The sequence below is a fragment of the Pipistrellus kuhlii genome, unplaced genomic scaffold (genome assembly GCF_014108245.1).
Source record: "Pipistrellus kuhlii isolate mPipKuh1 unplaced genomic scaffold, mPipKuh1.p scaffold_m20_p_7, whole genome shotgun sequence".
Classification (NCBI taxonomy): domain Eukaryota; kingdom Metazoa; phylum Chordata; class Mammalia; order Chiroptera; family Vespertilionidae; genus Pipistrellus; species Pipistrellus kuhlii.
The window spans coordinates 2885005-2898909 of record NW_023425573.1 but is presented as its reverse complement, the minus strand read 5'-3'; the positions used below and the strand labels follow the sequence as shown (position 1 = coordinate 2898909).

General features: G+C 35.8%; 1 protein-coding gene across 1 annotated transcript in view; it reads left to right on the top strand.

Annotated features, from left to right (window-relative positions):
* The window catches only part of SPAG16 (sperm associated antigen 16), a 560091-nt gene that overhangs the window by 380837 nt on the left and 165349 nt on the right, over window positions 1-13905 (top strand). Inside the window, exon 14 of the mRNA XM_036422106.2 lies at window positions 3818-3883. Coding sequence (XP_036277999.1) covers window positions 3818-3883 — 66 coding nt within the window. The remainder of the gene's footprint in view (window positions 1-3817; window positions 3884-13905) is intronic.

The window sequence follows — 13905 nt, the reverse complement described above, 5'->3', positions numbered from 1 at the left end:
ATGCCATTTACTCAGAGGGAACTATTTGGCAAAGATCAAGTAGGCAACTGGGAAGTAGTGAGTTAAAGTCTGCTTTAGCGTATTATGTCCGGCAGGCTATATCAGACAGGTCCCCAGCAGGGAGCAGATGACACCTGGAGAAAACTCCAGTTGAATGTTATAGAAATGTGAACAGGGTTAAGGGACCAAACAGGGCACCCAACGGTTAGCAACCATGGGAAGCCAGCACTACCTCTAGGTCTGAAGGAACAGGAGGACAAGAGCATTATTGGACACCCATGGGCTGTAGCCATGGGAGAGGACCTCCCAGCTGGAGTGTGGGATTGGGAAGAAGACAAGGTCACTGACAAAATCACAGCGGAAGCAGTGGTGGTTTATCTGCCCTCTCTTTCTGCTTGTCGGCCTCCTGCTGGTGCTCTCTTCTGGACGAGTCCAGTCAGCCCAAGTGCCCAAGGTGATGGGGTGAGTAGACAGAGGGCACGAAGCAGGGCAGTGCCACGTGGGGGATGACTGAGGGACAGACGGAAGAAACAGCACTGCTGCCTCTGAGACCCCTTCCTTTCAAGAGGCAGGTAGACAGCTAAAGGCAGAGATGTTGATTTGGAAGTGATCAGCATTTTCAATGGTTGCGAGCCAATATTTGTCACGCTCTCCTTTGTCTAAGCACTCCACTCTCATTTAATTTTTGAAACAAAACCATAGGTTCAATATTACCCCATTGGACATGGGTAGTGGTATTTAACCTTTGGGTTTGTTTCTAGAATGAATGAGGAAGCTGAAGCACAGTGCCATGAAGCGATTTGTTTCAAGTTGCATGGCTATTAAGAAGCGGTTCCAAGAATTAAGCCCCAGATATTTGGATCCCCAGGGCCAACGATAGGAACTATGATGCGATCCTTGCACATGGGCGCTCTAGAGCATGACGTGTTAGGCCACATGCTTTTTTTTTTTTTTTTTTTTTAAATACAACTCTTCCCTTTCTTCCACTGCTTTGAAATGAAACCATTCTGACAAGATTTCATCAAAGAAGTTATTCTAAGCTTTGGTGTCCCGGTTTGGGTATTGCTTTTGATTAGGGCTGTGTGCAGACTAGCATATTAGTAACCCACATATTCCCTCTCCCACCGAAAGAGCACATTCGCTTTTATCTTGGGAACAAAGCTGGAGAGAAAAAGAAGCTTTTTTAACTTTTCTTAATTCATGAAACATTTATCTTCTAGTCAGGTTTTGTTATAGCAGCTCAAATGTGGTCCGTCAGCATTTCCATTATTTCCTCATATTTCCAGGGCTTTTCAAGAGTGCCTTGGAGATTCCACTCCGCATTAAAACTGGCCTTCAGGGATTGCGTCAGAAAACTCCACTTTCCTCACTAATTAATCAAATAGTTCAGAGGTTTGCAATTTTGAAGGGGGCCAAATGTAAAACTGTTATTAATGTAAAAATATCAATATATTGAGGCAAATTTGCTAATTTAAGTGTATTTTTTAAATATTAACACTTACTCTACAAGCATAATGTCATATGACTATATGATACTAGTTCTCAAAAACAACCATTGAAGTTCCTAAAATAATAATATATGAAAGCTAATGATAACAATTTAGACTTCACCTTCTTGGCTTTGCAATTGATTTATTTCCATTTTAGGAATTTGGATGCTTTGAAGTTCTCAGCATAATTAATGTTATAACAATATCAAGACACTGAAGCAGGATGACATGGGCAGGGGTGATTCTGAGAGAGTGCCAAAGTGTTCAGTATATTTTTAAAAAATTTAAGTTCATATAGATAATTTTTCAGTCTGTGAAAAGGTATCAATAGCATGTCCCAAGTCTGTACAAATATCTGAAATTTAATTATTTTAAAGCAATTGTGAGTGCTGTGTAGATCTCAGTAGTTAAAGCCTTTCCCACTTTGCCTAATTCCAAGTATTCTGTGAATGTCGGATAACAGTGACGGGTATGAGGGTGGCCTCTACCTCTATCTCTTTTTGTAGTCTTTTCTGTATCCCCTCTTCAGCCTCACATGGCAGAGGACTAAGTAAATACAAGGTAGTGAAAGAGAGTCGATGAAGCCTTCCGAGCAAACCTACTCTCCTGACTGCCTTCTCTCTAGCGATGTTGGCCCCTTGTTGTTCTAGAAACACTGCAGGGGAACTCTCAGCTGGAGACATTTGCTCTAGCCTTTCCTTCTTTCGGGAATGCTTCCTCCACATGTCTGCTTGGTTAACTCCCTTACTGACTTTAGACTTTCCAACCTTACTTTCTGAGGGTGGTCAAACCACATTACTCTACTTGATAATTTGATTTGCCCTTCGACCTTCAGTCCCCAAACTCATGGTATCCCTCCCCTTGCCCGACTTTCCTTATTTTTCTAATACTTATCTTCTGACATACTGTATACCTCTTAAAAATACTCGTTTCCTCCCTTTCCTCCAGAAGGTCAGTGGGGACAAGGTTCTTTGTTTTATTCGTTGATACATCCTTAGTATCTAGGATTTTCCCTGTTGGTTTAAACACTGAAAAATAACTTGTTGAATGAATATTATAGTATTGGATTACATTTTAATTTTATACCACAATAAAAATCTATCAACAATATTCCAGGAGTATTGTTTTCTGGTTCTTCTACAGAATTTGGATTATTTCCCTCAGATAGTTAAAAATGCCCTTTGATGCCCTACAAAGGTTGGCTCAGTGGATAAAGCATCAGCGTGCTAACTGAAGGGTCCCAGGTTCAATTCCGACCAAGGGCACATGCCTGGGTTGTGGGCTCAATCCCCAATAAGGCATGTAGGAGGCAGTCAATCAATGATTGTCTCTCATCATTGATGTTTCTATCTCTCTCTCCTTCTCCTTTCCTCTCAGAAATTAATAAATAAATATTTATTAATAAATAAATATATAAACCAGTTTCGGCAAAACTGGTTTGGCTCAGTGGATACAGTGTCAGTCTGCAGACTGAAGGGTCCCAGGTTCGATTCTGGTCAAGGGCACGTACCTTGGTTGTGGACACATCCCTGTAGGAGGTGTGCAGGAGGCAGCTGATCGATGTTTCTAACTCTCTCTCTCCCTTCCTCTCTGTAAAAAAAATCAATATATTAAAAAAGGGGAAAAAAAAGAAAAGAAAAAAAGAATGCCCTTTGAATGTTGGTGTAAAAGTGAAACCATCCCTCTCCCATTGAAATCGCCTTTGTAATATGTTACAGGTCAATTTTCCTGGAATCATTTAAACTGAAGCTTGGACATTTTTGTAGTTAATTTTAGCTTTGTTTAGAAAACATGATCTGAATGGATACATGTGAAGTTTGGTGTTCACAAAACAAATGCTTATTTTGTATTAAAAATACTGCTGTGCATGTGTCATAACATTTTTATACTTGTAATGATTACAATGCCAAACTTTGAAAAATATGAAATTAAAAAAAAATCTTATAGCTAAAAACAAAAAAGAGAAAGGACTCCACAACTCCAGCAGCAATAGAAATCATGTCTTCACTATTCTGCCCCATGGCATGAAAACTGTACTAATGGCATACTGGTGCCATTTGGTGAGATTTCACCACCAGTTAAAGGGTATAAAAGCAAGGACACAAGAACTTCAGTTTAGGTACCAGCTCTGGTGGCACACTCATCAGCACAGCATTGATTCTGAATGGTAGCTGATATCAAAAGCTAACATTTCCTATCATGAGACAATATTCACTTTATGGTTGGACTAAACATTGCTTGAAAACAAATACAATTAAGTATCCTTTAATTTATTTTTATCCGTTGCATAGAATTTATTTGACTTTATTTCTACTTTGTCTTCCTAGGGCAAATGTGAGCAGTCACTTTATGGTCACATGCATTCCATCAATGATGCCACCTTCTCTCCTAAGGTGAGTTCAGTTCTAATAATTTTTCTAACTCCTCACATATTCAAATTTATTTTAATAAAACAAAATCCCAGGAGTAAATGTGGGTTAACAAGGTGAGTAGGAGAACAAATTTGGGGATTAATTATGACAATGGGAAGAACATGTAGGTAGTGCAGGGTTGCAGAAGTTTAAGACACAAAAACATACACTGTATAATAGTAGGAACAATGAGGAACTCATCTATTGAACTTAACTCCAATGTAGTACATTTTTGAGAGCTTCTTTTATAATTCTTGTGTCAAGAAACTGTGATATAGACTTGTCAATATCAATGCAGAATTATAAAATAACAAAAATGTTTGAAAGGAAACCCAAGAACAAACACCATTAAAGAAATAGGGACTTCCTTCTGCTTAGAACACAGCAACCTTGCATGGACAAATTGGACAGCTTTTCAATTCCTCATTGAAAGGTTTTAAATATTTCTCTTTCCATATAAACTGATGGCATCCCAAATGTTTTTCTGAAGCTTGAGATATTTAGATATCAGGATGATGTGTCCAATGATGAAAATCATTAAAACATAGCTTTTTGTTGCTGAGCTAACTGTAGTTATCCTTAAAAGGGTTCAAATAGTAATCATGGAAGGATGATTTAAGTTTGTTCCTTCTCAGATGGAAGTGACTTTAAGACAATAGATGATCTCTCAAGTCCTTTCAAACTCTATGATTTAATTATATCGAACATTTTAATTTGTCTCCAAGTTCCCAGTAGAATGGGAATCTTAATTCCATATCCTTCTTCTAATTAGCTAAAAAAGAAATCTGATAGATTCCCTACATCTAATTTCAAAATGACAGCATTGTTGCAATTCTGTTACTATTGTGCTTGTTATTATTCTTTTAGAAAGAGGAAAATGCAGACTAGAAATTTTTTTCTACTAAAGGAAGTTTGTTTGCTCACCTGAATTATGCCGATGTCACTGACAACCCAGGAATGTTAATAATGAGCTCAACTACAATTATATTTCAATAAAGGAACTTCCATTTGATTGACTCTGTTGAGCCAACATATTATGGATTAGTTCTAGATACCAAGCAAAATTTTATTTCTAGCATATTATAAAGCTCTTTAAGCAATATGGACCCCATATAATGTGGATATTTATGCCAAAAATCTATTAAGTGGCTTGCAACTTTATGTACCCTAGGAAAATTAAATGGAAGCTAAAATGAAGTAAACTAATATTTTGTAAGACATTTTATTTGGTAAGCAATATTGTAGCTGAAAGAGACACATCATTTACATACTAAATAGTAAAATTTAATAAATATGGAAATAGCCAAATCAGATTTATTGAATCAGCAATCAAGGGAGACATACATTAATTATACATATTTCAAAGCCAACATGATGAATATGAGGTCCAGTGTCCAGGGTCACTGTGGCTACTCTGGTTTTGTTTACACCAAGATGCCTGTCACTCCTCAGTTCCAAATCAACATTCCAGGACTTCACTGAATTGTTCCATCACATCAATTTATTTCTTCTTTGCTGTGATATTTAATAGCTATTAAGGAAATCATATTTTATGATGATAACTGACACTCCTAAATGAAGTTTACACTCACTATGCCAATTGACTTGAAAGCTGTTTTGTTGCACACACCTGCTGAGAAATTGTCAGGAGATCAAGAGGCAACAGTTACTGAGAGAGCAAAAAAACTTTCAGAGATTGCTCGAGGACATGGCATTGTGACCCATTTCACTTTGAAGCAGACTATCAGACAAGGGTGTGATAATAAATGCATTATAAGGTACATATATAGCAGGCAGCAATCTGAATCACTTAGTATTGGACTTACAAATGGTTTACTGCCTTTGGGATATCCCATTAGGTTTACATTAGCTTAAAATTTATTCAGCTATTTATATAAGCACAATTTTAGGAAAATTCTGCAATTTTAGATTTGTAAGCAGAAATCACAAATGTAAAATTCAGTTTTACCTAGCTAGCAACCAAGAATCACAGAAACAAATACATAATATATAGTATGTATGTATAGTCCTGAAAAGCTAAGTAAATTTAATTTTTATGTTATATGATATTAGGGCTCTGATGTCTTTATTTCTTACTGATATTTCTAATGGAAGTAGGTATTTATGTAAAACCTCTTTTCAAAGTAACCTGTTGATGTCTGTCCATGGGCTATGCATATATGCATAAAAATTAATTGGTTAATCCTTTCCTGCTCTCCCAACCCCTTTTTCTCTGAAATACATCAGTCGGTTGTATGCTTTAATACCTTTGTTTGTCACTTTATTTTGTTCATGAGATACCACATGTAAGTGAGATCATGTGATACTTGTCTTTCTCTGACTGGCTTATTTTGCTTAGCTAATTCTCTCCATTCTTCAATGAAAAAAACAGAATCCATCAGAAAAGAAATGTCATATCTTCCTACTACTATGTTAAGTAAGAAATGATGTTATTGTATTTCACTGGAGCTAAAAATAGATATAAACCTCAGTAGGAATATTTTGTCATTTTTACATTTAAATTATTACCATTTAATAATTATGCAGTTAAGAGCTTTATAATTGATTTGAGATAAGTTAATTGCTTTTTCTAATTTGGTTGAATATGGAGATAAATGAATTAACTCATATTATATTTTCTTTAAATCACAGACAAATAAATAACTGCAATTAATTGCTACCTAGAAAAGTTATCTCATGGTATTTTAGGAAAGGAAACTCAATTTCTGATTTTTTAAAAAAATTGTGTTTGTTATTCAATCTTAAACGGAAAGTACTTAGCATGTCTCTCTGGCTACTTTATATAAAGCAATATAAATAACATTTAGGTCATGCAGCTATTGATCCTCTGAAGGACAAATGATGTCAGGCAGTACTTATACACCAAAAACATTTCAATTTTTTTTATTTTTTCAGAAATCCAACTTGATGTCAGCTACCATTTAGCCTGGCCAATATTGATATTTCATGTCAGTTTTACTCATTATTGCAACTAGATATTGCATAAGTCAAAACTTTTAGATATAGGGTAAAAAACACCAAAGTAGGTTATATTTGAGAAAATTGAAAACAACAACAGAATAAAAAGTTAAGGGATTTGTAACATGCTAATTTTATTTTATTAAATATTTGAATTATTTCAATGTTCCCACATATCTAAAAATCAATTTTATATATTTTAAATTAATCTCATACTACAATATCCTTAAACTAATCATTTATGAAAAAACCTAGCCTTAAAATAATAAAATAATTTCTGATTGAAAATTTAAAGAACAGTAAAAGAAAAAAAGAATTTGTACAAACATCAAATACAAATTAATTAGAAATTACTTTTAACTATAATAAATTGATAGAGGTTTTTTACCTTTATTTCTACTTTTTAGTATTAGAATTTAACAATGAAAATTAAAAAGAATAATAGATTTAAGATTATATCACCACCCCCGAAGTTTAACTTTTAGAAATTTATACAGTTGGATAAAGATGAATGCAACCATGTGTAATTTTTTTTTATGGTTCCATGAAAATTAGAAGTAACATGATGATGTCATATATCTTCATATTTCCTCTTATACTATAAAATTAATAATATATATATATATGTCTTTTGAATGACAGTTTTTGACATATATGAAAACTCAGCATGGCCTTTAATTTAGCATCACTTTCCTGAGCACTTTTTATGTCTCAAGCACAGCTCTAAATATTGAGGGTGCAGCAATGAACAATACCAACTCCTGTACTTATGAACTTTATATTTTGGTCAGAACCAAAAAAAATAAGTAAACAAATGAATAGTCTCAAGAATAATAAATGTTATCTAACCAGAATAAATTTGGGTGAAAAAGAGCAATGAGGTGAGAGTTGGGACTTATAATAAAACTAGAGGCCTGGTACATGAAAATTCTTGCCCTGGAGGGGGCGCCTCTCAGCCTGGCCTGCCCCCTCTCACAGTCTGGGAGCCCTCAGGGGTGGGAGGCAATCCAGCAATTAGAAGGTAATGTCCCACCCCACCTCTGCTGCTGCCACTGCCACTGCCTACAGATCAAACCTTGGCCAGCCCTGGTAACTTGAGCCTTGGGCCTGCCTGTGCCTTGAGTTGGCTCTAGGGGGACTGGGGGACTCTGGAGGTAGGCATGTCATGCACCTGCTGCTCCGGCGGGGCTGAGGGGCCTGGCACAGCCATCTTGTGGCTGTGGACGCCACCATCTTTAAGGGTGGGGCAGTCAATTAGCTGTTGTCATAGTTCTTGTTTCAGAGGTGATCAATAAATAGTTATTGATAAAGAAATATAAAAAATTCACTGCATATCAGAACCCAAGGGGCATTTAAAAGAGTACATAGTTAAGACAAACACTTGCTGTGAAAGGAATACATTTATTTTATGCTATATTGATCTTAAAACATTATTTCCAAATTTAATACTTTGCTGACTTCCCATGTTTATTCTGAGCAAAGTACTGCCAAAAATAGTTCAAAATATATTTATTACTTTCATAAAAATATGATATTGCCACTCAGAACATTTGGCCATTTAAGCAAGGGGTTTTCCAATACAACTGTCTCATTTAAATAGTTTTCCAGCCAAAACCAGTTTGGCTCAAGAGCGTCAGCCTGTGGACTGAAGGGTCAAAGGTTCAATTCTGGTCAAGGGCATGTACCTTGGTTGCGGGCACATCCCCAATAGGGGGTGTGCAGAGGCAGCTGGTCGTTGTTTCTCTCTCATCAATATTTCTAGTTCTCTATCCCTCTCCCTCCCTCTCTGTAAAAAATCAATAAAATACATTAAAAAAACAAACAAACAAAAAATAAACAGTTTTCCAAGGACAAATGTTCTAAATAATATCACAATATCAATATAAAATTATACATTTCCTCTAATCATAATTAATTATAGTCAGTCTAAACTTGCATGTGATTGAAATTATTTGAAATACTACAGGGATAACAGCTTGAGTTTTTAAAGAGATTGTTTTACTTATAGATATAATGTCTAATGTACCGTCCATTATCTCTGAATCACATAATTATAGCACAAAGAATTGTCACACCAATTTACTCAAAAACTTAATTACAAGATAACTTGATTATCCCCGTTAATGTAATTTTCCCCTCTTAATTGCATGTTCATGGGTGAATGTGACCCTGTGAATCATACTTCAAAAAGCGACTGCTGATTAACGTGGATACCACAGGCAGAGGGGAAGAATCTGCCCCCTCTTCCGAAATTTCATCTGTGTCCTCAGCGTGGCCCTACAGGGAAGATGCTTTCAGAGTCCCCTCTCCCCACATGGTCTGGAATCTCCGCTGGCAGATTTCACAGTGGTCTTCTGGCCCAGCATGCCCATCACCACCACACTCTGCCTCTCACCCCACCTCAGTTCAGCAGCTGTTATTTAAAAAAAAAAAAACAAAAAAAAAAACACCAAAAACAAACAAACAAACAAACAACACCAGTTTTCCAACTAAGGAAATACAAGCTGCTATGTTTAGATAGCATTCACAGACCACATTTTATTCTATTTTTCCTAAAGTATTCAAGTTTAAATGCTCATTTATTTTAATAGTTTGCAAATACTCCTTGACTTATACTGGGTGGTTGGGAAGCAAAAGATCCCTTTGTTTCTAACCTGTGTGCTGGTTGCATCTACATTTTGCTCCACATCAACTAAAGAAAATGAAGACCACAAAGACGGGGCTAATATGGGAATTGAAAAAAAAAAAAAGTGTTCAAAATTTCTCTCTTCTTAGGCTGAGGAGTAGAGTTTTTTCTTTAAAATAGTTGTTTTTCCGTTTACATATTCAAATACAAAATTGCAAAAGAAACCACATCATTAATTATAGATGACTTCAATATTATTATGGGTTTTTCAGATCTAAATAGAGTAAAAATAGACTCTGCCTTTGTAGTTTTGTAACTTTTCTTTCTCCATCCTGTGGATAAAGTTTCATATCTTCAAGAAAATACTGTTTGGTGAAGAAAAAGTTTCTAAAAAATTTAGTGCTGGCAGAAGCACAGCCTAAAGCAATAGTTCTTAGAAAGACTATGAATTTTAGTGAAATATATATATAGCTTAACCTCTAACATACTTTTATGAATCAAACTATAGATTTTTAGAGTATTTTATTTAATTACATCTATATAGCTACAGCCAAATATAGCTTATCATCATAAACTCGAACCTTAGTAATTTAAACATTATGATGATACAAACCAATGCATAAATTATCATTTTTATGTATATAGAACTGCCCTGATTTTATGCAACTGCACTTATGTACCTATTAAAAGAAAATAAATTTATTACAGTTTATCCCAGCAATGCTATTACAGTACACACTATATTAATCAATAGTAATTGGCCACTTTAAAAGAGAGTTCTGCCAAATAGAGTAATCCTTAGGTTGCTATCATAATAAATAAAACAGATTTAACAGAATTTGTGTGGGTCTACATATAATATATTCTGCGATGATTAAGGAGCAGAAGGACAAAAGGAAAGGGGACTGCAATGAAGAAGTCATTAAGGTGCTTTGCTATCTTTGCTAGCTGGTTTGTTTTATTTCACTGTGAAGAGGTAAAACACACACACACACACACACACACACACACACACACACACATATATATATATATATATATATATATATATATATATATATATAGAAAGCTCTAGCTAAGCACTTTAGAAACGATCATTTTGAAATTACAGGAAATATGAATTTGTACCCTGTTCCTAGTAAGCACTTTAGGAACTTTAGAAATGATTATTTTGAAATTACTGGAAATATCTATTTGTACCCTATTCCTAGTAAGTACTCTATAAATAATTTGTGGGGCTGATGTAGGTAAATAACAATAATAATTTAAAAAAAAAAAGAATCGTAACGTTTTCCAAACAGGAGAGAGACAGATCTGACTAGATATTTTGGGGTGTGCACCTGTGTAAGAGGCACACATGGACACTGGGGTTCTGAGCCCCTCACTGGCCTCTGGTCACCGGGAGAAGACTGGTACTTCTCTAATTTGCCCCCCTGCCTTGGCCCCTCCATTGCTCTGGGAATATAAAAGGACTGCTTTTCTCCCCTGAGAAAGGACAACAGATTAATGAATTTAAGTGCCCGTATCATTAAAATTGTCATCCCTGGTATACTACTAAAATGCGGGAGCAATTGCATCTAGTTTTCACTTTCCAGGAGGTCCTGTGATCTCCAGCTTTTTAATGTAAATTAATGCAAAAGCTGCTCCAACAGTATCACATACTATTCCCTTCAAACTCCAAACAGAAGGTTTTGTTACTTGATTTGGTCAATGGAAAGAGCAGAGGAGCAGTGATCTGAGCTCAAGTTAACAAACAGAATAGTGGCCCCACCAGGGATGAAGGGTTTGGGGAAAAAAGCACTCTGTGTGTTGAAGAGGAGATTTTGCCTACATCTACTTTATTCTTATCTATGTATATAAAAGCCCAGGCTACAGAACGACCAGTCACTGACCCTCCAGGGACAGACACTCAACGCGCAGGATCGGGCTCCCTCCTTTCCGGATCAGACCTGTGGGGACTGAGCCATAACCAGCTATCTAACAGCCCCCAAGGGGTCCCGGATCATGAGAGAGCACAGCCAGGCCAAGGGACCCCACTGGTGCATGAATCCTAGTGTATAAATATTCATAAAGTGTAGCTGTAGGACAATAGATTTCATATCACTTAGGAGGTTTACAAATTACTTTGAACAAGATGACTCTATTACTCATTAAGGCCTAGGATCACATCTTATTCTTTTCTGTCCTGAGTCTTTCCTGTCCTCCCTCCCTCTCTCCCCCTCCCCACACTCCATCACCTGGCGCTAGGCCACTCTGACAGAGAATGCTTGCCTGGTCAATAGTTAATAAATGACAAATGATTTTATCAGAGTCCTTAAAAAAAATTGTCATCATCTTTTTTGTTTGTTTGTTTGTTTTGTTTTGTTTATTTGTTAATCCTCACCTGAGGATATTTTTTCCATTGATTTTTTTAGAGAGTGGAAGGGAAAGGGAAAAAAAAAGAAACATCCATGTGAAAGAGACACATGGATTGGTTGCCTCCTGTATGTGCCCCCGACCAGGGCTGGGGATCGAGCCTGCCTGTTCAGTTTGTTCTTTGCTAGCACACATTTGCCGATGTTTTGTTAAAGTACTGGTAGTCCTTTCAGGGTGTTCTGCCTTCATAACAGAATATGCACTTGAGGCATCTAAGTACTATTTCATTGGATTCCATGCCCCAAAGCATCTAAGTGAAGGCATGCAAAATATTTTTCTCCTTAATAGCTTAAAAACTTGGACACTTGATTCTGTTTGACTGGGTTTGAATCCTGGGTCTGCTTTACTAACACCATGACTTTGGGCAAGCTTTATAACATTGCAAGTGTCTTATTTCTCATCTGAATAACAGGGCCTTATAATTTAACTTTGAAGATGAAGGATTAAATGAGATCATAAATATAAATCCCTTTCAACAAGTTATTGTGATTATGTAGCGAAGTGTTGTATATTGTAGGTGATAAGTAACTATTTTTGATATGTCAAGCTTCCATATACCTGGGGCATGATTAGTGAGATAAATTATTAATGCCTATTAGATTGATAATAGCATAGGAAAGAATTATGCACTGACACCAACAACCTCATCTACATCTTTCCAATACTTTATATCCCTTTCTTCTTTTGCCTTAAACTTGAGCATTCCCAAATTTTACTTTCTATTCCCATTCGAATTCCATATTTCTTTGGCTTATCGGTGCCATTAGAGTACTGAGGAAAGGGTGTAATGAGGTAATCCTTAACACTGCACAGGCCTGTCCTGAGAGACACGCTAATGTATCAGTATACTAAAAATGTTTGAAATACTAATTTTTCTGCTAATGAGCCTAAACATTTTACCATAGTTATACCTTAATACCAAGTTGCAGGTCATTACCTCCACATATTGAAAAGCAGCTGATGTTTTAGGGCTTAATGTTCCTGCCATTTGCTTGATGAACCCTCTTTCCTGCCCATTTTACATAGTAGAATTTCCAGTTGTAAAATTAATACTTGACAGGTATTGTGCATGATGTTTCGATTTCATTATATATTTATTTATTTAAAATGTTTTTCTGGTGATCATAATTAGTATATACCAACTCCATTGCATTTGAAATTTAAAAAATGCTAAGAGGAACAAATAAAAATGATTTATCCTACCCCCTAAAGATAATCATTTCTGATTTAGTTCCCACCACAATGATTTTCAACATATGCTTATGTGTGTACCAGAAAGTATAAACAATTGTGTTTGCTGCTTTCTTCATTCACAGTTTCCCTTGCATTAACAATTTTTGGAAATGCCATTAAAATAGTTAAAATAATAATGTGTTTTTTAAATTTTTTAATTATATTTTTTATTGATTTCAGAGAGGAAGGGAGAGGGAAAGAGAGATAGAAACATTGAATCATTGATCACCTGCCTCCTGAATGCCCCACACTAGAGATCCAGCTCACAACCTGGGCATGTGCCCTGACTGGGAATCAAACCGTGACCTTCTGGTACATAGATGGATGCTCAACCACCGAGCCATGCTGGCCAGACTAAATAATAGTTTTGTTATGTAATGTCACATTTTTAAATATGTATATATTTATGCATGCATGTCTATTTATCTATTTTGGCATCCATTGAAAATCATTTTCTTACATTTCTATTGCTTCAGCCTATAAATAATATTGTGAGAACCATCTTCTTGACATGTATTGATCTGAATTATTGACTTACTTAAATGTATCCTAATGGGGAAATATATTCAACATATGTAAGCATTTGTAATATTTTATGGTATATTTTTCTAGAAATAGAATAGGATATTATTGTTAAAATCACAGACTCTGAAGTCAGCCAGACCAATGCTTGAATTCTCTCCCCAATTCATTCTCTCTGGGTAATTTTTAGGAAAGTTGCTTGACCTCTTTAAACCTCATTTTTCTCATC